The 23,911-nt window shown below is 42.8% G+C and overlaps 1 protein-coding gene across 1 annotated transcript; it reads right to left on the minus strand.

Annotated features, from left to right (window-relative positions):
- Positions 1–247: 247 nt before the first annotated feature.
- LOC143783332 (uncharacterized) lies at positions 248–15,815 on the minus strand. Its single transcript, XM_077271734.1, has 4 exons — positions 15,420–15,815; positions 6,709–14,616; positions 4,686–4,762; positions 248–3,745 (listed from the first exon to the last, which is right to left on the minus strand). Exons 1-4 carry the CDS (start codon positions 15,466–15,468, stop codon positions 3,638–3,640), a joined length of 8,142 nt encoding a protein of 2,713 aa, XP_077127849.1. The 5' UTR covers positions 15,469–15,815; the 3' UTR covers positions 248–3,637.
- Between the last annotated feature and the right edge of the window lie 8,096 nt (positions 15,816–23,911).

Below are 23,911 nucleotides of genomic sequence, written 5' to 3' on the forward strand. Positions count from 1 at the left end.
TCCATATAGTAAGCTTGGTTCTGTTCCTGTATCCATATAGTAAGCTTGGTTCTGTTCCTGTAGAAATACATGCACCTGAACGCTCTGGTCTGAGTGCCGGAGGCAGTGCCGGGTATTGATGTGAGAGACTCATGCGAGTTTCTCGCATCACACTCGCAAGTGTGACCCCGGCCTTAGGTAAATTTATGTTCACACAGAGACTTTTTAGATCGATTTTTCAGTAAAAAAACAAAAACGAACATCAAAAAGCAGCATGAAAGAAAGTTTTATGGTGCAGATTTGTACAGGATTTTGTGTGGAGTGTTTTTTGTTTCATTCACAATTTTTTTAGTTCCATGCTCTTTGTAGGATAACTAATGATACAGTTTTATAGTACTGGTTGATGCAATTACAGTGATACCCAATTTAAAACCTTTTTTTGTTTTATTACTTTTTCACAAGAAGAACACTTTAAAAATAAAAAAAAATTGTTTTTATTTTTGCATTATACTCTGAGAGCTAGAACTTTTTCATTTTTTTGTGTTTACAGAGTTCTTATGTAATGAGCTGTATATTATATTTGTTCCAATTTGAAGTACGTTATTTTTTTATATATTTTTTATGTGAGGTGTAATGAACAAAAATAGCAATTTCTGTGTACTTTTTGTTGCGGTGTTCATCATGTATGATACATTTTATTGTGTAGGTCATGACAGATGTCTTGTTATTTTCAGCATTTGTTTTTAACTAAACAACTTATTATTCTGAAAAATTGGATTTTTATTTAGATTTTTTAAAACACCTGAAAATATTTTTACTATATTTATTAGTCCCATATAGTAAGCTTCTTTTTGCTACTATCTGTGTAGCAAGCTTGGATGTGTTCTCATATCTCGTATCTACTGTATGTGATAAACTCAGTTTTGTTCCTTGATCTATTTAACAAGCTTGGAGTTGTTCACAAATGTATGTAGTAAGCTTGGTTCTGTACTTAGATCTAGGTGGTAATGTTGTTTTAATGATCATATCTATGCAGTAAGCTTGGTTATGTTACTGTATCTATGTTGTAAGCTTGGTTCAGGTATTGTATCTACACACGTGGTCAAAATTGTTGGTACCCTTCGCTTAATGACAGAAAAACCCACAATGGTTACAGAAATAACTTGAATCTGACAAAAGCACTAATAAATTAAAAATCTATGAAAATGAACAAATGAAAGTCAGACATTGCTTTTCAACCATGCTTCCACAGAATTTGTTTCAAAATGTGATACAACTGTACATGAGGCTGACCTGACATTTCAATTGATTGCAGTACTAAGCTTGGTGATTTATTCATGTACTGACTGTGGTTCTGGTGCTGCATTCATGTACTGATAGTGGTTCTGGTGCTGCATTCATGTGCTGACAGTGGTTCTGGTGCTGCATTCCTGTGCTGACAGTGGTTCTGGTGCTGCATTCATGTACTGATAGTGGTTCTGGTGCAGCATTCATGTACTGATAGTGGTTCTGGTGCTGCATTCATGTGCTGACAGTGGTTCTGATATTATACACATGTAGCAATCCAAAACTCTCTTCATGGCTATGTTAAAATTAAAAATCCTCAAAACTCCAAATCCTCATCAGATACTCAAAACTTGGTTCTGGTGATGTCTTAATGTACTGATGGTGGTTCTGACTATGTACTGATGTAAATACACCATTACATTTTTTTCACCCTCGGGATTTGCTCAGTATGGCACTGTGGGTGGCCCTTGGACCAAAAAATTGTTCAGCCCTGCCTTAGATGCTGTGGTGAATAGAGACTGCGGCATCTAAAGAGCTTCATTAAGAGATTTATACTGCTCTCAATCATGGACATCACACAATTCAATGACGATGTGCCAGTGGGTCCCTATAGCAGCCCGGATCCTATCAAATCCCGTTAATGCTGTCAGATGAGTGACATTATTGAGATTAGCCAGTGGAAAAACATTTATTACCCAGTTATAAGATAAAAGATAGACTCATCAGAGCTTCCATGTGTCCTTCATGTGTGAGAGGGGCGAGTCCCTGCCAGCTCTTCTGTCTCCTCTGGTTAAAACTTGTCCATTATGAGAAGGAATGAGATGGCGCATATTGAAATTGAATATGCCTGATCCTTCTTTCCTTCAACACCTGCCGGTGGAGAGTCAGGACACCCACACAGAAATCAACATTTATCTAATGTGTGTTGCTACCTTACACTTAAGCTGAGGATCTGGGTCTCTGTATCAGAACAGCAAACCTAATGAGGAGCAGAGACACTTCCTAATCTTTTGGGGTGATATATGGATATGGACCCCACACATTAAAAATATTTATCTCTTCAAGGAATTTTCCACTTTCAAATAAATAAAATAAGCTTTATTAAAAAGTGGAACAAATACAGTTGCTCCATTTGCACAGCTCTGGTCAGCATTTATATTTACATGTCACTGATCAGCGTTCTGTTCATGAACCAGGAAGCCCAGGATGTGCAGAGCTAAACGTTTCCCCAATTATGGGATAGGGGATGAAAGATATAGACGGGGAAACAGAACGACCAGAGCAGGGAAACAGAGCTACTGACTATTGCCTGGCACTGCGGTGTGGGCACTAGAGTCAGGACATTGTGGCATGTGAATGGCGCCCCAATACTAGAGATACAAATGGCGCCCCGATACCTGTGATGTGAATGGCGCCCTGATACCTGGGATGTGAATGGTTCCCCAATACTAGAGATACAAATGGTGCCCCAATACCTGGGATGTGAATGGCACCCCGTTATCTTGGATGTGAATGGCGCCCCAATACTAGAGATACAAATGGCACCTCGATACCTGGGATGTGAATGGCGCCCCAATGCTAGAGATACAAATGGCACCCCAATACTAGAGATACAAATGGCGCCTCGATACCTGGGATGTGAATGGTGCCCCAATGCTAGAGATACAAATGGCGCCCCGATACCTGAGATACAAATGACGCCTCGATACCTGGGATGTGAGTGGCGCCCCAATGCTAGAGATACAAATGGCGCCCCAATACTAGAGATACAAATGGCGCCTCGATACCTGGGATGTGAATGGTGCCCCAATGCTAGAGATACAAATGGCGCCCCGATACCTGAGATACAAATGGCGCCTCGATACCTGGGATGTGAGTGGCGCCCCAATGCTAGAGATACAAATGGCGCCCCAATACTAGAGATACAAATGGCGCCTCGATACCTGGGATGTGAATGGCGCCCCAATGCTAGAGATACAAATGGCGCCCCGATACCTGAGATACAAATGGCGCCTCGATACCTGAGATACAAATGGCGCCTCGATACCTGGGATGTGAATGGTGCCCCGATACCTGGTAGACATTGGTACGATCAGTTCTGGTCCATTCTGGTAATCTGGTAATTCTGACATTGTGTTCATGAATCAGGAGGCCCTGGATAACTATAGGTTTCCCTATTTGGAAAAATTATCCAGAACATAAAATTGTGGGAAAACCGATAAAAAGTGAATATAAATGGTTCCATGATATAGAATAGACGCAGTGATGATCTTATCCATGGACGGTTCTGCGGTGAGTCTGAAGCAAGAACGACCCGACGTAACGGCAGATTCCGAGGTTTTAGTATCCACGTAGCGGTGAGAAGTCAGGACTACCCGCTGCTCCATGGAAACGACGCGCAGCTCTGCGAGGTCTTGGGGGTCCCATAGGTCACGGTCAGGTCTGCAGTGTGCAGCTCCCGGTACAGCAGGGAACACACCTGAGGAAGAAGAGGAGGGTTATACGTCCGCCGGGACTTGTCCTATAGACAGTCGTCTCTGGGGGAGCCGGGGTCCGAGGAAACGCTGATCATGGAGCACAGACTGCCCAAAGAGGCGGGTGTCATCAAACCATCCCAGGGACAAAGTCCCTCAAGGGGCTCAAAAATGAAGTAAAACATTAAAAAAAACTTTATAAAAATTAGAATTCTCAATTTATTTCCTCCATTAAAAACAATACGAAAATAAATATATTTTATATCACAGAGTCCGTAAAAGTCTAAACTATCAAAATGTAAAAATAATTAAAGCAAAAGGAAAGAACATACAAAAAGCAAAACTTTCAACTGCCCAAAAATACAACAAGTGATTAAAATGTCATATGTGCCCGAGGATAAGATCAATAAAACTATCAGATGGCCCCGCAAAAAACGAGCGCCGACACCGCTCCACCGATGGCGGAGGAATAAAATAATTTCAGATCTGAGAAATTGGTGGCTGAAACTAGTTTTTTGTTTTATCAAAATTGCCACATTTTTTTTCACCACTTAAATAATAATAATAATAATAATGATAAAATATATATATTTATACATATTTGGTGTCACAGTAATTGTACTGACCTGGAGAATCATGTCACCAGGTTAATTTTACCAAAGAACTCGGTAAAAACAAAAAACCCACCATTGGCGAAATTTCAGAAATTGCATTTTTTTCTCCACATTTGCAGATTTTCCCTTTTTCCAGAACGCTGTATGGTAAAATGAATGGTATCATTCAAAACTACAGCTTCATATAAAAATAAAAAAGTTACGAAACTTAGAAGAACTGGATAAAAAAAAACAAAAATTGATCGAGTTGGAAAAGAGAGGACTTTTCTCCCAGTTTTTGGAGAAGCACAAAGTGTAGAAGATAATTGTGAGGATTGCAGTTCACACTTACCTGCTGTAGTAATAAATCCATTACACTGACATCTACGGGGACAGAACTGGTCAGCCGGAGCTTCAGTACAACCGTACCTGTCAGAGAATGGAGACAGATGCCATCACAGAGATCAGATATTACCGGAACATAAGGAGAAAACTCTGCCATCATCCCACCCAAATGGAGACCCCCGGTCGGAATCCGCAGAGAACCAGGAACCAGACGGAACAAGTCTCCAGCCCGCGAGTAATCCACGAAAATTCATATTATATTGTAAAGAAAATGTATATCATCCAACATAGAAATTCCCCCCAAAACCAAAACCACCACTAAAAATAATTAATCAAGGACTGATGTCCGAAACGCGTTTGCCCTGTATTTTAATAATTTTTTTAGTGGTGGTTTCGTTGTGGTTTTTTTGGGGGGGAATTTCTGTTTTGGATTATATATATTTTGTTTACCATATAATATGGATTTTTTAATGGATAATCCACTGGCTGGAGACCTTCTTCACAATGTATCTTCTCAGTGTAAGTTATTGTTATCAGCCATTACTTGGGTGGTAATTGTAGGACAGCAATATCCCACGGGATGAATTATATGACTTGTCCTTTCCCTGAGGCCCAGACCTCAATATAAATGTAATTGCGTTCCAGATACTCGGGGACTGTGGTCTCTTTATAAATGATCCACCAAGTGGAATTGTCAGGAGTGTGTCATGTCCTCCTGTGAGATCGAGGGGTGGAAGATCACTACGTATTGTGAATCGCAGATCTTCTATTGTGTTTGTGTCCTATTTTAAATGGATTTAGTTTCCTTTGGTGATGAGGAGGTCAACGACCCTTTCTATGCTGGTCAGAAACTTACAGCTCCATTTTCAGCTGCTTCTGATCTTGTCATTACCTCTCCCTATAAAACCTGGCCAGACCCTCTCTGCCTTGCCAGTGAAAGTTTTGCTTCCTAGCTCCGTGGAGATGCTGTGCTGTGTAGGAGACTTTGTGTCTTGTTTACCTTATATTTCTGTCACATGCCTCATGAGGTGATGGAGAGGACAGCTCAGGGTTTAACAGGAGCATAGTAAGGTTGGAGACTCGGGCCTCTCTACCATCAAGAGTACCCCAGGAAAGGAATAGTTAGGGTCCCAATTTCATGGACAGTTTGAGCTCCCCCCTGCCTTACCAAAGACCATCATGGCATGACAGGAATGTTCTCACAACTTCCTCTAACACCACACGTTAGTACTAGATGTAAAAACAAGTCTGCTGTTTTCATGGCTTGCTATTTCCATTAGACAGGGCCTTACACCATGTAAAGCATGTATGTAAGAATAACAGGGCTCATTACAATATGCAGTTCCCTGCCTGCAGCCACCACTAGGAGGAGCTCACTATATACTGTGTTATTATTGACTTCTCTGTGTCTGCAGTGAGCTCCCTCTAGTGGTGGCCGCAAGAATACAGAATTGTACTACAATTTGCAGTTCTGTCATAGCAGAAGCTATACCTACTTTCGTTTGCACCGAGGATCTTCACTGTACACAATAAGTGGTGTCCCATTATAGACTTTAAAGGGAACCTGTCATGTTGAAAATGGTATCTGATCTGGCAGCAGAAAGTCATAGAACAGTTGGATTTGATCAGATTTATGTACATTTTTGTGGGAAAAGTTTCATTAAAACTTGCATTTTATCATAGAAAGCCCTGGTGTTCTACGAGTGATTGACGGTCTTCCCTGTATGACTGTGCTGCAGAGATAGATGTCAATCACTGAGTAGGACCACCCACTGGACTGCAACACCAGAGATTTCTATGAATAAAATACAAGTTATACTGAATCTTTTCTAACAAACCTACATACCCTTGTGCTGACAGCGTCTTCTCTACTCTGTGCTGACCACACATCAGGCTGCATCTACAATGTGACAGCGGCATTTTACACCCGATGGCCACTATCATTAGGAGCAAGGTCTATGTTCTTATGGGGCACATCTCTACAATTGTAATATGTGACATAGAAGAACCAAGTATTATACATTACTCACTGGTCATGTTCCTTCCTGGAGCCGAGGACTGTGGCGTGGTACCGGCTCCTGTAGAAAGATTTGGTTTCAAAGTACTGGAGGTAAGATCCAGCACTGGAATGGAGGTCTTCCATATGGTTGTATTTGGAAAAGTGGGTGACGTTGTGTTCCCAGCTGAAGGGAAGGATGTTGGGATCCTGGTTCTAATAGAAGTAGTAGGGAATGATGAGGGCAACACTGTGCTTGTAGACAGTGGTGTGAGGGTCATAGTTGGAGTCGTAGGTACTGTTACGTTTCCAGGAGCAGTAGATAATGTTGTGGTCCCGGTTGTGGAAGATAATGTTGTGGTCCCGGTTGTGGAAGATAATATTGTGGCATCGGTTGGAGTAGATAATGTTGTGGTCCCGGCTGGAGTAGATAATATTGTGGTCCTGGTTGGAGTAGATAATGTTGTGGTCCCAGTTGGAGTAGATAATGTTGTGGTCCCAGCTAGAGTAGATAATGTTGTGGTCCTGGCTGGAGTAGATAATTTTGTGGTCCCGGTTGGAGTAGATAATGTTGTGGTCCCGGCTAGAGTAGATACTGTTGTGGTCCTGGTTGGAGTAGATAAAGTTGTGGTCCCGGTTGGAGTAGATAATGTTGTGGTCCCGGCTGGAGTAGATAATGTTTTGGTCCCGGTTGGAGTTGACGTAGTACCTAATATTAGGGTCTCATTTGTAATTAGAGCAGAAGGTGATGGTGACATCCCAGGTGTAGCTGAAGTAATAGATGATATTGTGGTCCCAGGTGTACCTACAGCAGTAGATTCTGTTGTGGTCCCAGTTGGGATAGATAATGTTGTAGTCCCAGTTGTAGTTGATGTAGTAGCTAATACTAGGGTTTCACTTGTAACTAAGACAGTAGGTGATGGTGACATCCCAGGTGCACTTACAACAGTAGATTCTGTGGTGGGCCCAGGTGTACTTACAGTAGTAGATTCTGTGGTGGGCCCAGGTGTACTTACAGTAGTAGATTCTGTGGTGGGCCCAGGTGTACTTACAGTAGTAGATTCTGTGGTGGGCCCAGGTGTACTTACAGTAGTAGATTGTGTGGTGGTCCCTGGTGTACTTACAGCAGTAGATTCTGTGGTGGGCCCAGGTGTACTTACTGTAGTAGATTCTACGGTGGGCCAAGGGGGACTCACAGTAGTAGATTCTGTGGTGGGCCCAGGTGTACTTACAGTAGTAGATTCTGCGGTGGTCCCAGGTGTACTTACAGAAGTAGATTCTGTGGTGGGCCCAGGTGTACTTACAGTAGTAGATTCTGTGGTAGGCCCAGGTGTACTTATAGCAGTAGATTCTGTGGTGGTCCCAGGTGTACTTACAGTAGTAGATTCTGTGGTGGGCCCAGGTGTACTTACAGTAGTAGATTCTGTGGTGGGCCCAGGTGCACTTACAGAAGTAGATTCTGTGGTAGGCCCAGGTGTACTTACAGCAGTAGATTCTGTGGTGGTCCCAGGTGCACTTATAGCAGTAGATTCTGCGGTGGTCCCAGGTGTACTTACAGAAGAAGATTCTGTGGTGGTCCCAGGTGTACTTACAGTAGTAGATTCTGTGGTAGGCCCAGGTGTACTTATAGCAGTATATTCTGTGGTGGTCCCAGGTGTACTTACAGTCGTAGATTCTGTGGTGGGCCCAGGTGTACTTACAGTAGTAGATTCTGCGGTGGTCTCAGGTGTACTTACAGAAGTAGATTCTGTGGTGGTCCCAGGTGTACTTACAGTAGTAGATTCTGTGGTAGGCCCAGGTGTACTTATAGCAGTAGATTCTGTGGTGGTCCCAGGTGTACTTATAGCAGTATATTCTGTGGTGGTCCCAGGTGTACTTACAGTAGTAGATTCTGTGGTGGTCCCAGGTGTACTTACAGCAGTAGATTCTGTGGTGGTCCCAGGTGTACTTACAGTAGTAGATTGTGTGGTGGTCCCAGGTGTACTTACAGCAGTAGATTCTGTGGTGGTCCCAGGTGTACTTATAGCAGTAGATTCTGTGGTGGGCCCAGGTGTACTTACAGCAGTAGATTCTGCGGTGGTCCCAGGTGTACTTACAGAAGTAGATTCTGTGGTAGGCCCAGGTGTACTTACAGTAGTAGATTCTGTGGTGGGCCCAGGTGCACTTACAGAAGTAGATTCTGTGGTAGGCCCAGGTGTACTTACAGCAGTAGATTCTGTGGTGGTCCCAGGTGCACTTATAGCAGTAGATTCTGCGGTGGTCCCAGGTGTACTTACAGCAGTAGATTCTGTGGTAGGCCCAGGTGCACTTACAGAAGTAGATTCTGTGGTAGGCCCAGGTGTACTTACAATAGTAGATTCTGTGGTGGGCCCAGGTGCACTTACAGAAGTAGATTCTGTGGTAGGCCCAGGTGTACTTACAGAAGTAGATTCTGTGGTAGGCCCAGGTGTACTTACAGTAGTAGATTCTGTGGTGGGCCCAGGTGCACTTACAGAAGTAGATTCTGTGGTAGGCCCAGGTGCACTTACAGAAGTAGATTCTGTGGTAGGCCCAGGTGTACTTACAGCAGTAGATTCTGTGGTAGGCCCAGGTGTACTTATAGCAGTAGATTCTGTGGTAGTCCCAGGTGTACTTATAGCAGTATATTCTGTGGTGGTCCCAGGTGTACTTACAGTAGTAGATTCTGTGGTGGTCCCAGGTGTACTTACAGCAGTAGATTCTGTGGTGGTCGCAGGTGTACTTACAGTAGTAGATTGTGTGGTGGTCCCAGGTGTACTTACAGCAGTAGATTCTGTGGTGAGCCCAGGTGTACTTATAGCAGTAGATTCTGTGGTAGGCCCAGGTGTACTTATAGCAGTAGATTCTGCGGTGGTCTCAGGTGTACTTACAGTAGTAGATTCTGTGGTGAGCCCAGGTGTACTTATAGCAGTATATTCTGTGGTGGGCCCAGGTGTACTTACAGCAGTAGATTCTGTGGTAGGCCCAGGTGTACTTACAGTAGTAGATTCTGTGGTGGGCCCAGGTGCACTTACAGAAGTAGATTCTGTGGTAGGCCCAGGTGCACTTACAGAAGTAGATTCTGTGGTAGGCCCAGGTGTACTTACAGTAGTAGATTCTGTGGTGGGCCCAGGTGCACTTACAGAAGTAGATTCTGTGGTAGGCCCAGGTGCACTTACAGAAGTAGATTCTGTGGTAGGCCCAGGTGTACTTACAGCAGTAGATTCTGTGGTAGGCCCAGGTGTACTTATAGCAGTAGATTCTGTGGTAGTCCCAGGTGTACTTATAGCAGTATATTCTGTGGTGGTCCCAGGTGTACTTACAGTAGTAGATTCTGTGGTGGTCCCAGGTGTACTTACAGCAGTAGATTCTGTGGTGGTCGCAGGTGTACTTACAGTAGTAGATTGTGTGGTGGTCCCAGGTGTACTTACAGCAGTAGATTCTGTGGTGAGCCCAGGTGTACTTATAGCAGTAGATTCTGTGGTGGGCCCAGGTGTACTTACAGCAGTAGATTCTGCGGTGGTCCCAGGTGTACTTACAGCAGTAGATTCTGTGGTGGTCACAGTTGTAAATTCTGTTGTGGTCTTAATTAAAAAAGTCATAGTAAATGTTCCTGTCATTGGTGTTGTGGTTGCAGGTGTTACTGCCATTGGGGAGGATTTAGCTGTAGTTGATGCTATCAGTTCTGATGATGAAGCTACAGCTTCAGATGTTAACATTGTAGGCTCGGTGATTACTGATGACACGTTGACTGATGTTGTAGACAAATGAGTTATTGTTGCTAGTGTTGGTATAGTTTCTGCAGTCTGGGAAAATGTAGCTTGTGAGCTGGTTGGTTCAGTTGTTAGGGGTGTTGTTGTTTGTTCACTTACTACCACAGACTCAGTAGTGGATGGCTTCATTGTAGTTTCCACAGTTTTTGTCTCAGTTGTAGTTTCCGCAGGTCTTGATATTGGAGTTGATGGTTCAGCTGTTGCTACAGGTATAGATTGACTGCTGGTTGAAGACTGTACATCTAGTATTGTAGCGTCAGTGCTGAGTGGCTCAGTTGTAGTTTCTGTGGTTGGGTTCTCAGTTGTAGTTTCTGTTGTTGGGTGTTCAGTTGTTGTTTCTGTGGTTGGGTGTTCAGTTGTAGTTGCTGTGGTTGGGTGTTCAGTTGTAGATTCTGTGGTTGGGTTCTCAGTTGCAGATTCTGTGGTTGGGTTCTCAGTTGCAGATTCTGTGGTTGGGTTCTGAGTTGTTTCTGTGGTTGGATTTTCAGTTGTAGTTGCTGTGGTTGGGTGTTCAGTTGTAGATTCTGTGGTTGGGTGTTCAGTTGTAGTTGCTGTGGTTGGGTGTTCAGTTGTAGATTCTGTGGTTGGGTGTTCAGTTGTAGTTGCTGTGGTTGGGTGTTCAGTTGTAGATTCTGTGGTTGGGTGTTCAGTTGTAGTTGCTGTGGTTGGGTGTTCAGTTGTAGATTCTGTGGTTGGGTTCTCAGTTGCAGATTCTGTGGTTGGGTTCTCAGTTGTTTCTGTGGTTGGGTTCTCAGTTGAAGTTTCTGTGGTTAGGTGCTCAGTTGTAGATTCTGTGGTTGAGTACTCAGTTGTATATGCTGCCATCCTAGATTCAGTTGTTGACAACTCAGCTGTTGCTGTAGTTGCAGATTCAGTTGTTGTTGATGGCTCGGTTGACGTTTTTAAGACTGTAGCTGTTAACAACTCAGTCGTTGACGGCTCAGGTGTAGTAGCTGAGAACACAGTCATCGATTGCATAGATTCAGATGTTTCAGAAAGCTCAATTGTAGTTTTTGACATTCTAGATTCTGCTATTGATAGCTCAGTTGTAGTTGAAGCAATTGTAGAATCAACTATTGACAATTCACTTGTATTTGCTGCAGTTGTAGATTCAGATGTTAATGACTTAGTAACAGCGGCTACAATAGTAGATTCAAATATTAATGTTCGAGATTCAGTTGCTGTGAGTGGCTCAGTTGTAGATTTATTTGTAGTTACTGCCATTGTAGATTCAGTTGTTGACAGATCAGTTGGAGTTTGTAAAGTTGTAGATTCAGTGGTTGACAGATCAGTTGGAGTTTCTAAAGTTGTAGATTCAGTTGTTGATAGATCATTTGGAGTTTCTAAAATTGCAGATTTAGTTGTTGATAGATCAGTTGTAGTTTTTCCAGTTGTAGATTCAGTTGTTGATAGATCACTTGTAATTGCTGTTGTGCTAGATTCCGTTGTTGAAGAATAATTTGCAGTTGTAGATTCAGTTGTTGATGGGTCAGTTGCAGTTTCCCTGATTGTAGATTCAGTTGTTGATAGATTAGTTGTAGGTTTTCCGGTTGTAGGTTCAGCTGTTGATATATCAGTTGTAATTTCCCCAGTTGTAGATTCAGTTGTTGATAGATCAGTTGTGGTTTCCCCGGTTGTAGATTCAGTTGTTGATAGATCAGTTGTTCTTTTTTCGGTTGTAGGTTCAGCTGTTGATATATCACTTGAAATTTCTCCTGTTGTACATTCAGTTGTTGATAGGTCACTTGTAATTTCTGTGGTGATAGATTCAGGTGTTGAGGGATCACTTGCAGTTGCTGCAGTTCTAGATTCAGTTGTTGATGGATCAGTAATTGCAGCATTTGCAGCTTCAGTTGTTGATTGATCAGTTAGAGTTTCTCCAGTAATAGATTCAGTTGTTGATAGATCACTTGCAATTGCTGTGATGGCAGATTCAGTTGTTGATGGATCAGGTGTAGTTTCAGTTGTTGATAGATCAGTTGTACTTGCTGCGGTTGTAGATTCAGTTGATGACTCAGTTATAGTTGCTTCAGTTGTTAATAGATCAGTTGAAATTTCTCCAGTTACAGATTCAGTTGCTGATGGATGACTTGTAGTTTCAGTTGTGGGTAGATCAGTTGCAGATTCAGTTGTTAATAAATCAGTTGTAATTGCTACAGTTGTAGATTCAGTTGTTGATAGATCATTTGCAGTTTTTCCAGCAGTAGATTCAGTTGTTGATAGATCAGTTGCAGTTTCTTCAGTTGAAAATTCAGTTGTTGGTAGATCATTTGTAATTGCTGCTGCTGTAGATTCAGTTGTTGATGAATCAGTTGTAGTTGCTGCAGTTGTTGATTCAGTTGTTGATAGATCAGTTGTAATTGCTGTGTGGTGCTGTTGCTGTTCGGTTGTTGAGGAATCATCTGCCATTGCTGCAGTTGTAGATTCAGTTGCTGACAGATCAGTTGCAGTATCTCCGGTTGTAGATTCAGTTATTGATGGATCAGTTGCAGTTTCTCCAGTTGTAGATTCAGTTGTTGATAGATCAGATGTAGCTTCTCTGGTTGTAGATTGAGTTGTTGATAAATCAGTTGTAGATTCAGTTGTTGATAGATCAGTTGTAGATTCAGTTGCTGACAGATCAGTTGCAGTATCTCCGGTTGTAGATTCAGTTGTTGATGGATCAGTTGTAGTTTCTCCGGTTGTAGATTCAGTTGTTGATAGATCAGTTGTAGATTCAGTTGCTGACAGATCAGTTGCAGTATCTCCGGTTGTAGATTCAGTTGTTGATGGATCAGTTGTAGATTCATTTGTTGATAGATCATATGTAGTTTCTCTTCTTGTAGATTCAGTTATTGATGGATCAGTTGCAGTTTCTCCAGTTGTAGATTCAGTTGTTGATAGATCAGATGTAGCTTCTCTGGTTGTAGATTGAGTTGTTGATAAATCAGTTGTAGATTCAGTTGTTGATAGATCAGTTGTAGATTCAGTTGCTGACAGATCAGTTGCAGTATCTCCGGTTGTAGATTCAGTTGTTGATGGATCAGTTGTAGTTTCTCCGGTTGTAGATTCAGTTGTTGATAGATCAGTTGTAGATTCAATTGTTGATAGATCAGATGTAGTTTCTCTGGTTGTAGATTCAGTTGTTGATAAATCATTTGCAGATTCAGTTGTTGATAAATCAGTTGTAGATTCAGTTGCTGACAGATCAGTTGCAGTATCTCCGGTTGTAGATTCAGTTGTTGATGGATCAGTTGTAGATTCATTTGTTGATAGATCATATGTAGTTTCTCTTCTTGTAGATTCAGTTGTTGATAGATCAGATGTAGTTTCTCCAGTTGTAGATTCAGTTGTTGATAGATCAGATGTAGTTTCTCCGGTTGTAGATTCAATTGTTGATAGATCAGATGTAGTTTCTCTTCTTGTAGATTCAGTTATTGATGGATCAGTTGCAGTTTCTCCAGTTGTAGATTCAGTTGTTGATAGATCATTTGCAGTTTCTCCAGCTGTAGATTCAGTTGTTGATAGATCAGATGTAGCTTCTCTGGTTGTAGATTGAGTTGTTGATAAATCAGGTGTAGATTCAGTTGTTGATAGATCAGATGTAGTTTCTCCGGTTGTAGATTCAATTGTTGATAGATCAGATGTAGTTTCTCTTCTTGTAGATTCAGTTATTGATGGATCAGTTGCAGTTTCTCCAGTTGTAGATTCAGTTGTTGATAGATCATTTGCAGTTTCTCCAGCTGTAGATTCAGTTGTTGATAGATCAGATGTAGTTTCTCTGGTTGTAGATTCAGTTGTTGATAGATCAGGTTTAGTTTCCCTGGTTGTAGATTCAGTTGTTGATGGATCCGTTGCAGTTTCCCCGGCTGTAGATGCATCTATTGTGGGTATTAGTGTAGGATTGGTCACAGGTGTAGAATTCGGTATTGCAGATTTACTTGTAGACTCGATTGTCATCACTTGCGGATTCATTGTTTTTGTGGACTCGGTTGAGGCCGGTGTTGTGGGTTGTGTTGTAGATTCGGCTGTGATTTCCGGAGTTGTTACCATTGTGGAATCCACTGTTGCTAGTTCAGCTGTTGTCGTTTTTATTGGTGATACGGATGTGGTCGGTGTGCACACAGTATTTCCAGGTGTTGATATTGTATATCCAGTTGTAAATGACTTATTTAATGAAGAAATCCCTGTAACTACAGGATGAAGTAATTAGATTTATTTTATTATGTAATCTGACAAATATGCTAAGTCACTAAACTATGTGCAGAAACCAGTAACCAAGGAGGGCAGGGGCAGATCGGGATGAGGACGGGGGTTTCAATAGATAGAAATCAGCTATTCACTCATCGTAATAGACTCTGTTTATTGCATATTTCTGTATTCGCTCCTAGCCACTATAGAAATACCTGCCTGCTGGCTGTCAGAGGAGATGTAAAGCCTGGAAACTGGATAAACCTGATATTCTCACAACTGGCGGTTTGTTACAATGTGTTCGGTGAAGACAAAAGAGATTACCATGAACTAAGTATAATGCCATATTCATATGGAGATTTTTTGCTGTTTTTTCTGCATTAAAAAATAGTCTCTGGACATTAAACTACAGAGGATTTTAGTTACATTTTTTTATTTTTTATGTGTTTTTTTTGGTGCTAACTGCTAAGTCATTTTGAGAAAAACTGATGAAAGAATTTAAACGTTGTGTATTATTTTTTTGTAAGGAAAAAACTTTTTTTTTATGTCAATGTAAAACGTGCCTTTTTTTTCCTAGCATGAAATAACGCATTAAAAATGCCATGTGTGCACAAGCCCTAAAGCTCTATTCACATGGCTTCCATTTGTAGCAGATGGATATATCTGTATCCGATAACTGCTCGCTCCAGGGGCTACAATCAGAGACGGGCTACAATCAGAGACGGGTTACCTCTGCGGGGTCGGGGGAGCACAGGGGACTAACGATGAGCGGATCTGTAAGTACATATTCTGGTCGTGAACTTACCATGAAAAATCAGCATCCATAAGACCGTCATGCCCACTCTCGGTGCCATAGTGCGGGAACATAGGGCGCAGAACGAGCTCCTGCCTGCGAGGCTGTGTCTCCTCACGCTGGAGGCTTGGAGGACAGTGACAGGACTCGGGGAGGGGAGGGAGCGTCATTCCTCATCCATGATTACAATGCGAAACCAGTAACAAAAACCGGATTAGACTCAAGTCACTCGTGAACAGGAACTAATAGTGAAGACATGTGAGGGATGTGCTCCAGGCGCCGGGCGAAGGCTCCGGACCTCCACAGACATCTCGTGTTACACAGGGTGGATGCTCCATAGCCGGCACTCACATCTTATAAGAAATACTTTATGGATCCACTGGTGTAAAAGGCACAAAGAATGGTAGAACACAACGGCACAACAATGAAATAAGGAGAAAAGAAGTATCGTCTGCGCTCCCAGGCAACATGTGTCAGACCTGCATTGTCCTATGTGAAGCCTTGTCAGGTCTGACACATGTTGCCTGGGAGCGCAGACGATATTTCTTTTCTCCTTATTTCATTTTTGTGCCGTTCAACCATTTTTTGTGCCTTTTACACCACTGGATCCATAAAGCAATTCTTATAAGATGTGAGTGCCAGCCGTCGTCTGGACCGTTGATTTTATTTTATGGAGCTGTATTGTGAAATTAATGGCCTTCTATGCACAGACGTCGCCCCCCACATCTCATAACAGCTGATAGGTGGGTGTGCTGGAGGTCGGACCCCCACAGACCTGACATTGGTGATGCATCATGAGTTTCACAGCAAGCAGAGATCCTGAAAATGCTGAGGAATAGAAGCCCAAGGTTTAATAGAAAATGAGAGCACGTATCGCTCCTTCACACCGGGATCCGGGTCTCCTATCGTCGGGTGTTACATTATTGTTCTTGTTTTTCCTCCTCCATTTTACAGGACATGAACACAAATTACACTGGGGAATGATTTCTCGTTTTCTGTTTCTTCCTCTTGGCCCAGAACCGGAGTCGCCATCAGAGCCCAGAGCTACAATCAGAACCGCTATTGGAACCCAGATCCGCCATTGGAGTCTAGAGCTGCCATCGGAGCCGCCATCAGAACCGTCAATGGAGCCCAGAGGCCCCATCGTAGTCTAGAGCTGCCATATGAGCCACCATCGTCCTCATTATCAACCGTCTGTCAGGGAAGATTGGGAAATCTCTAAATCGTCTTATGTTCATGTTGTTGCTTTTACTGCAATTTTTGCAAAATTGGAAATAAATAAATGCATTTGTTGTTATGTCTTGGAAAAGTTGGGGGACCACTAATATTATCCCCTCATGTTACAGACCACCAGGGATACTAGCATTAATTCCTTAACTACACTAGACCACTGGGGATGGTAAGATTAACCCCTTCACTACACAAGTCCAACAGGGATGCTAGCATTAACCCAATCACTACACTTGACAAGTAGGGATACTATCATTAACCCCTTCACCACATGATCCACCAAGGATGCTAGCATTAACCCTTTCACTACACTAGATCCCCACAGATACTAGGACTAACCTCTTCACTACACTAGATCTCCAAGTATGCTAGCATTAACCCCTTCACTACACTTGACCACTAGGGATATTATCATTAACCTCTTCACCACACGAGACCACCAGAGATGCTAGCATTAACCGCTTCATTACACTAGATCACCAGGGATTGTAGCATTAACCCCTTTACTACACGAGACCACCAGGGATGCTAATATTCAGTCATGGATAACTCTAGACCACTATGTTATTGGCTCTGGGGGTCTGACAGCTGCCCCCTTTTTATAGGTGTGAATATGTAGAATCAGGCAGGTCCTAGAGCTTCCAGCTGAATGTGGCTCTGTCACAGGGTCGCTCTCTGCAGCTGTCTCTGTGTCTGCGGCCGCTCTCTGCACTCAGCGCCTCCTCTATCAGCAGAACTGGTTCTGCAGGGAGAATTTCCCACCTTTTCACCTGCTCTTTTTGGCTGATATTTTGATTGAAGCTATTATTAGTATTGGAGTCCTGTGAGGTAAGAGCGGACCAGGGAGGGCAGACCGGGGAGGGGGGAACCGGGGAGGGCGGACCGGGGAGAGTGGACCAGGGAGAGCGGACCAGGGAGGGCGGACCGGGGAGAGTGGACCGGGGAGAGCGGACCAGGGAGGGCAGACTGGGGAGGGGGGAACCAGGGAGGGCAGACCGGGGAGAGTGGACCGGGGAGAGCGGACCAGGGAGGGCGGACCGGGGAGGGGGGAACCAGGGAGGGCAGACCGGGGAGAGTGGACCGGGGAGAGCGGACCAGGGAGGGCAGACCGGGGAGGGGGGAACCAGGGAGGGCAGACCGGGGAGAGTGGACCGGGGAGAGCGGACCAGGGAGGGCGGACCGGGGAGGGGGGAACCAGGGAGGGCAGACCGGGGAGAGTGGACCGGGGAGAGCGGACCAGGGAGGGCGGACCGGGGAGGGGGGAACCAGGGAGGGCAGACCGGGGAGAGTGGACCGGGGAGAGCGGACCAGGGAGGGCAGACCGGGGAGGGGGGAACCAGGGAGGGCAGACCGGGGAGAGTGGACCGGGGAGAGCGGACCAGGGAGGGCAGACCGGGGAGAGCGGACCAGGGAGGGCAGACCGGGGAGGGGGGAACCAGGGAGGGCGGACCGGGGAGAGTGGACCGGGAAGGAAAGACAATCACTCACAGATGACATTGGCAGCACATTTGTCTGTATATGAGCAGATCTCATTGAGATCACAAGCTGAGAGCTACAGGGCGGAAGCAATAACCTGCACAGAGTACTTCAGATGACTCTGCTGAGTTATAGTATGAGTTATAGGGTGAAAGGAAGAACTGGACCTACAGCAGCGCAGAGTATTTCAGAAGAAAGCAATTTATTTTATGTTATATTGTAGAAGGAGCAGATCCTGCAGCAGCACAGAGTATTTCAGGAAATAGATTTGCTGATCTTGTGGTACATAATAAAAGGCGTAGAGCCTACAGCAGCACAGAGTATATCAGAAAAGGAATGTGAAGATTTCCTGGAAGGAATCAAGCTGAGATTTACATGGTGAAAAAAGCAGAAACAACAGCAGCTCAGAGTATCTGAAGCAGCACAGAGTATCTGAAGCAGCACAGAGTATCTGAAGCAGCACAGAGTATCTGAAGCAGCACAGAGTATTGCATCTGAGTGTGCAGAATATGTTTTCAGTCACAGATTGAGAGCTGCGGACCCTGGAAACCTCAGCAGCACAAGAACCGATTACCCAGAGTACATGGCTCGGATTCTGGAGACCGAACAGCGGCACAGACTCTTGAGATCATAGAGCTCAATGCCAGGTGGCACCGCTTTCCATCATTGCCCACATCATTGATGATCAGCTGACGGCGTTCACTGGTCTTGTAGAAACTAGCTTAGCCTGGCGATTGTTTGCAGCAGTCACATGTGCTGTAGTCTTTGCATCACTGCTGCAGCAAACACCAGAGGCAGTGCTGGAGAATCAGTGAGGGAGCAGACGGCGGTCAGTGAACCTTTGTTGGTTATCTTTAACTTGTGGAAGTTTGTCAAGTAAAATGTATATTTTTTTACTTTAAGCTGCGTTATTGAACAAAATAAGTGTTGCTATAGGATTTTATGAAAAATGTTATGACATTTATCTTCTACAGCCTGTTTGTATCACAGTACATAGCAGATTTCAGAATGAGTTACCAGGGAATCGTTTGTTCTTCTAAGCTGATTTCTGACAATTAGTCATAAATAAAATTCTAAGATCGTTCACTGATGGATCTTTACTGCATTTTCCTATGTACGGTGATACACAGAGGATGTAGAAGACAAACATTTAAAATCCTTTCACAAAAAGTATTTTGAAGTATCTGAAAAAAAAATTGCCGTGAAGACGTTCATATGTCAGCAGGTTTGTACAATAAAAGTGAATTTGGAGCGTTTTGTCATCATTTTTGCTTTTAAAAAAAAAAACACTAGTGGTTTCAAAAATTCAGTGGAGTGGAAAAAAAACTGGAAAACGACAGTAAAAAACTCATCACAAAAATGAAAGGAAAACTGTATTCAGGTGTGGGATTGTAGACGTTACCGAGGACTCGCCTTCATCATCCTCTTATCGACAACATAACTGGATGAGCAGGAATAAAAGTAGAACGTGTCCAGCCAGCCGTCCTGTCATTTAGGGAAATAAGGTGTGATTACGTATATGAGCTCGTTGGTCACATCCTGCACCCTTAGCCGACACTTTGCATTCATATCTCCAATATACCGATGATGTCATACGGGAGATCGATGGTCTACACTTGGATGAGTCATGTTTTTGGTCACGTGTGACATCGAATCTTTTCACACATGGATCCAACACAAGAAGGTCTGGAAGTCGTTCATCATCGTCTTATCAGAGACTGTTACTATTTTCGCCTAAGGGGCTATAAACTTACAGTCCGGTAGTTGCTGACTACTTGCCTGTTCTGCCCCACAATGATTTCTGTGGGCTCAGAGCAATCTTGCTGGTGACTCCTCTGCTTTTGCTGACATCAAGTAGACAGAACAGTGTTTTGTCTTCTGCTCTGCGCTGTCAATGGGGCGTCACTGCCCATGTCATGCTGATTGACAGATGACTCCATGCTACCTAACTGAGGGGAGCTGCCTGTCAATCAGCATGGTATTGGCAGTGATGCCTTGTCAACAGTGCAGAGCAGAAAAGAAGGTGCTACCCTGACAAGAGGTGAAATGAAGAAGAGGAATTGCTTGCTGAGCTGACAAAAATTGTCCCTATGAAGAACAGGCAGGTGAAACTCTTGGAATTTATACATAAAAATTTCCCTACCTACCTCTACATCTAATTCAGCTCTAGGGTACCGCAACGGGGACGGCTTTTACCTCCTCATATGCTAATTTGATTCATGGGGTTATGGGAGAGGAAGATATTCACTTTACCAATACCATTAATTACAAATGTTCATTACTGGGGCAGTTTTATTGACGATGTCCTCTGCGTTTGGGAGAGGTCAGCTGAGGATATTCGTCTCTTCATTACCCATTTAAGGAAAAAACATAAGAACATAGACTAAACCTACAAATTGGGTAGAACCAACATTGCTTTTCTGGATATCCATCTTACTGTTTATATGATTATTAAGCTTTTCTTTCTTTTTTTTCCCATTAATTCATCAGATAACATCTTTTTTGACATTTTCATCAGTCAATGCCCCTTCCCAACATCTGATATTCATGACACTCATCATTGTATTACATCGTCTTCACATTACCTCTGGATTCTACAATGTATATATTTAATCAGTATAGGAATGAATCTTTTGCTGTCTTTTATTAGCTTGTGATGTGCCCACATAAGCCACGTTATCTATGTTAGTTTGCTCTCACCCGTGCGCTTGTATGTCGTGTTTTTTTTTTTTTACTATATTTTCTTATTATAAGCTATTATTATATATTATTGTTTATTCTGATATTTACTATATTCATTATATAGGATCCTTTTGTGCTATTGTTTTTGGTACAATGCTTGTGACACCTTTATATATTTATCTATTTTGTATGTATAGATATATTCATTAGTTATTGTTCATTATTTATAAGGTCTTTTTAGATATTTTTTATTATTTTCACTTAATTTTATCACTTCATATATATGTGGACTCCTCATTGCAGTCTTTTATATGCAGTTTCAGAGCCCATGCACTTCATCCCTGGAACACATATTTTCCTTACTATCTATTGTTTGTGCGCCGCTCTCATTTGTAGGGCAGACATCATCTCTTGTCGTTATATTTTCCGTTCGAATTCTTTACGTTCCCTTCCCTACCACCTACTGTGGACCGTTGGCTCTACTGCCGCCTGCACACATCTGACCTAGTGTACACCACAGGGCTCAAACTCTGAGCGCACACATCACTTCCATCAGACATGCTCCACAGTGAAACAAATAGTCCATTACTATAACCTGCGTTTCACCTGGAGAGATATCATTTGTCATTTGTGGTGTGCATAGTATAGAGCTCACATTAGCAAGCCAGCCAATTTACAAATCTTAGATTCACTGGTCATTCAATCAAATCCTCCACCTGATACCATCATCATCTTCATTGGTTAGATGTAGTTTAAATAATGACTTCATCTTCAAAAATTACCCCCTGAGAAAGCCAAGGCGAAACTTGCATCAGAGTTTTTGTGGTCTCTGGTTAATCTAGTTATATATATAACAAAGAATGGAGGGCACCATTAATAAGGATCTCCCGTTACATGCTAAAGTGATGCATAACCAAAAAAGGGAGAAGAAAGTAGCATGCAATGCACAGGGATCACCAAATATAATAGCAAAATCTTTTATTAAAGTCACGACACAACAACACTGCAACAATAAAAACATTTAAAATTGCATATTAGTGAAAAGAACACACCATGGCCCACAATAGGGCTGCGCCCTTGCCTGACCCCTGAAATATCGTAATCCTCATTGGCTACACCAGAGGCATCCCATCTGGAGCAGACCCTGGTCAGTCCAATAACACACAGATATAGCACAGCACAGATATATGACACATCATCTCGTCTAGGAGCTACCTACAGTCTCTGAGCCTTTCCATATCCTGTCATACCCGCTGTGATCTGGACCACTCTTTTCAGTTATTTCATAACCACGGAATTTCGGACTTGACTATCATACATTTTTTATTATCTAGTCATCCATTTATAATCTCATGATCTATAACTAATATGTCTTTTTGTGCCTTTCCAGGTTCTTTTATTTATTCCCTATATTTTCATTTGAGCACCTATGCTTCCATTACATGAGTGCTACTTTTATGAAGTCCTTTTTTTTTTTACTTTTTATCTCTTGCCATCTATCATCTTTGGACTATTTGTGTGTATTGGGGCACTTTCCATTTGTATGGATTTCTTTCTTTGTTGTGCTCAATTGGTGCTGTATAACTCTATTCATAAATGAATGATTATTTACAGGTATTTAAGACACTTCCGTTTGCACTGTGATTATTGCCCCTGAAGAAGCCAGGTCTTCTGGCGAAACGCGTCGGGCATACTTGTGCCCTTGCCTCCCCCTCTGCCCTTTTTGCCCCTCTCACCTATAGTACTATTTTGTACTTAGGCAGGATTCATATTTACGTGGGTGGACTCTCCCCAGGTCCAGGTAGTACGATAAGATACGATACGATACGATACACTTTATTGATCCCGTGGGAAATTATGGTATCACAGCAGCACAATTTACATCATAAGAATCATAAAATGAATTACATAATTGACATGACAGTTTGTTGACAGAAGGACATTATACATTAGAATAGGACATACACAGCGAGTGAACTGAAAAGTAGAAGAAATAAAGTAGACAATCCCCTTTATGATTTAACCCTAATTTATTGTTGTACATCCCCATAGCAGTTGGCACAAACGATTTCCTAAATTTTTCGTGCCAAATGCTATGGGGATGTACAACAATAACATTAGGGTTAAATCATAAAGTATGAGATTTATTAGCCCTTCTTGATTTTGGCCACTTGTATTGACTCTCATTAGTACATCCTGGTTCCTGGGAGGTGTCATTACCACGCCGTGCTTTTCTATAGGTGACCTTATTCTTGGTCATTTTGAATCCATTGCACTTGTTCTCTTATAGTACAGATTTATTTGTTCAGCATTACATGGATGGTATTACCAGGCACATTGGATTTATCATATATCTGTGCGTTATTGGATTGACCAGGGTTTGCTCCAGATGGGATGCCTCTGGTGTAGCCAATGAGGATTACGATATTTCAGGGGTCAGGCAAGGGCATAGCCCTATTATGGGCCATAGTGTGTTCTTTTTGCTAATATGCAATTTTAAATGTTTTTAATGTTGCAGTGTTGTTGTGTCGTCGTGACTAGTGTTGAGCATTCCGATACCGCAAGTATCGGCCGATATTTGCGGTATCAGAATTCCGATACCGAGATCCGATACTTTTGTGATATCGGGAATTGGTATCGGGATCGATATTAATGTGTAAAATAACTAATAAAAATAAAAAATATTGATATACTCACCTCTCCGACGCAGCCTGGACCTTACCGATGTAACCGGCAGCCTCCGTTCCTAAGAATGAGCGCTTGAAAGACCTTAGATGACGTCGCGGCTTGTGATTGGTCACGTGAGCGGTCACGTGACCGCCACGCAACCAATCACAAGCCGCGACGTCATCTAATTTGTTAAATTCAGAAAAGTTCATTTTTTTCTCATTAATGTACACTCTGCACCCCATCTGAAATATCCCATGGTCATAAGTCTTCAGTCCCTTTGCTCAGTATTGAGTAGAAGCCCCTTTTGAGCTCGTACAGCCATGAGTCTTCTTGGGAATGATGCAACCAGTTTTCCACCCCTGGATTTGGGGATCCTCGGCCATTTTTCCTTGCAGATCCTCTCCAGTTCCGTCAGGATGGATGGTGAATGTTGGTGGACGGCCATT

The sequence above is a fragment of the Ranitomeya variabilis genome, chromosome 6 (assembly GCF_051348905.1).
Source record: "Ranitomeya variabilis isolate aRanVar5 chromosome 6, aRanVar5.hap1, whole genome shotgun sequence".
Lineage (NCBI taxonomy): Eukaryota > Metazoa > Chordata > Amphibia > Anura > Dendrobatidae > Ranitomeya > Ranitomeya variabilis.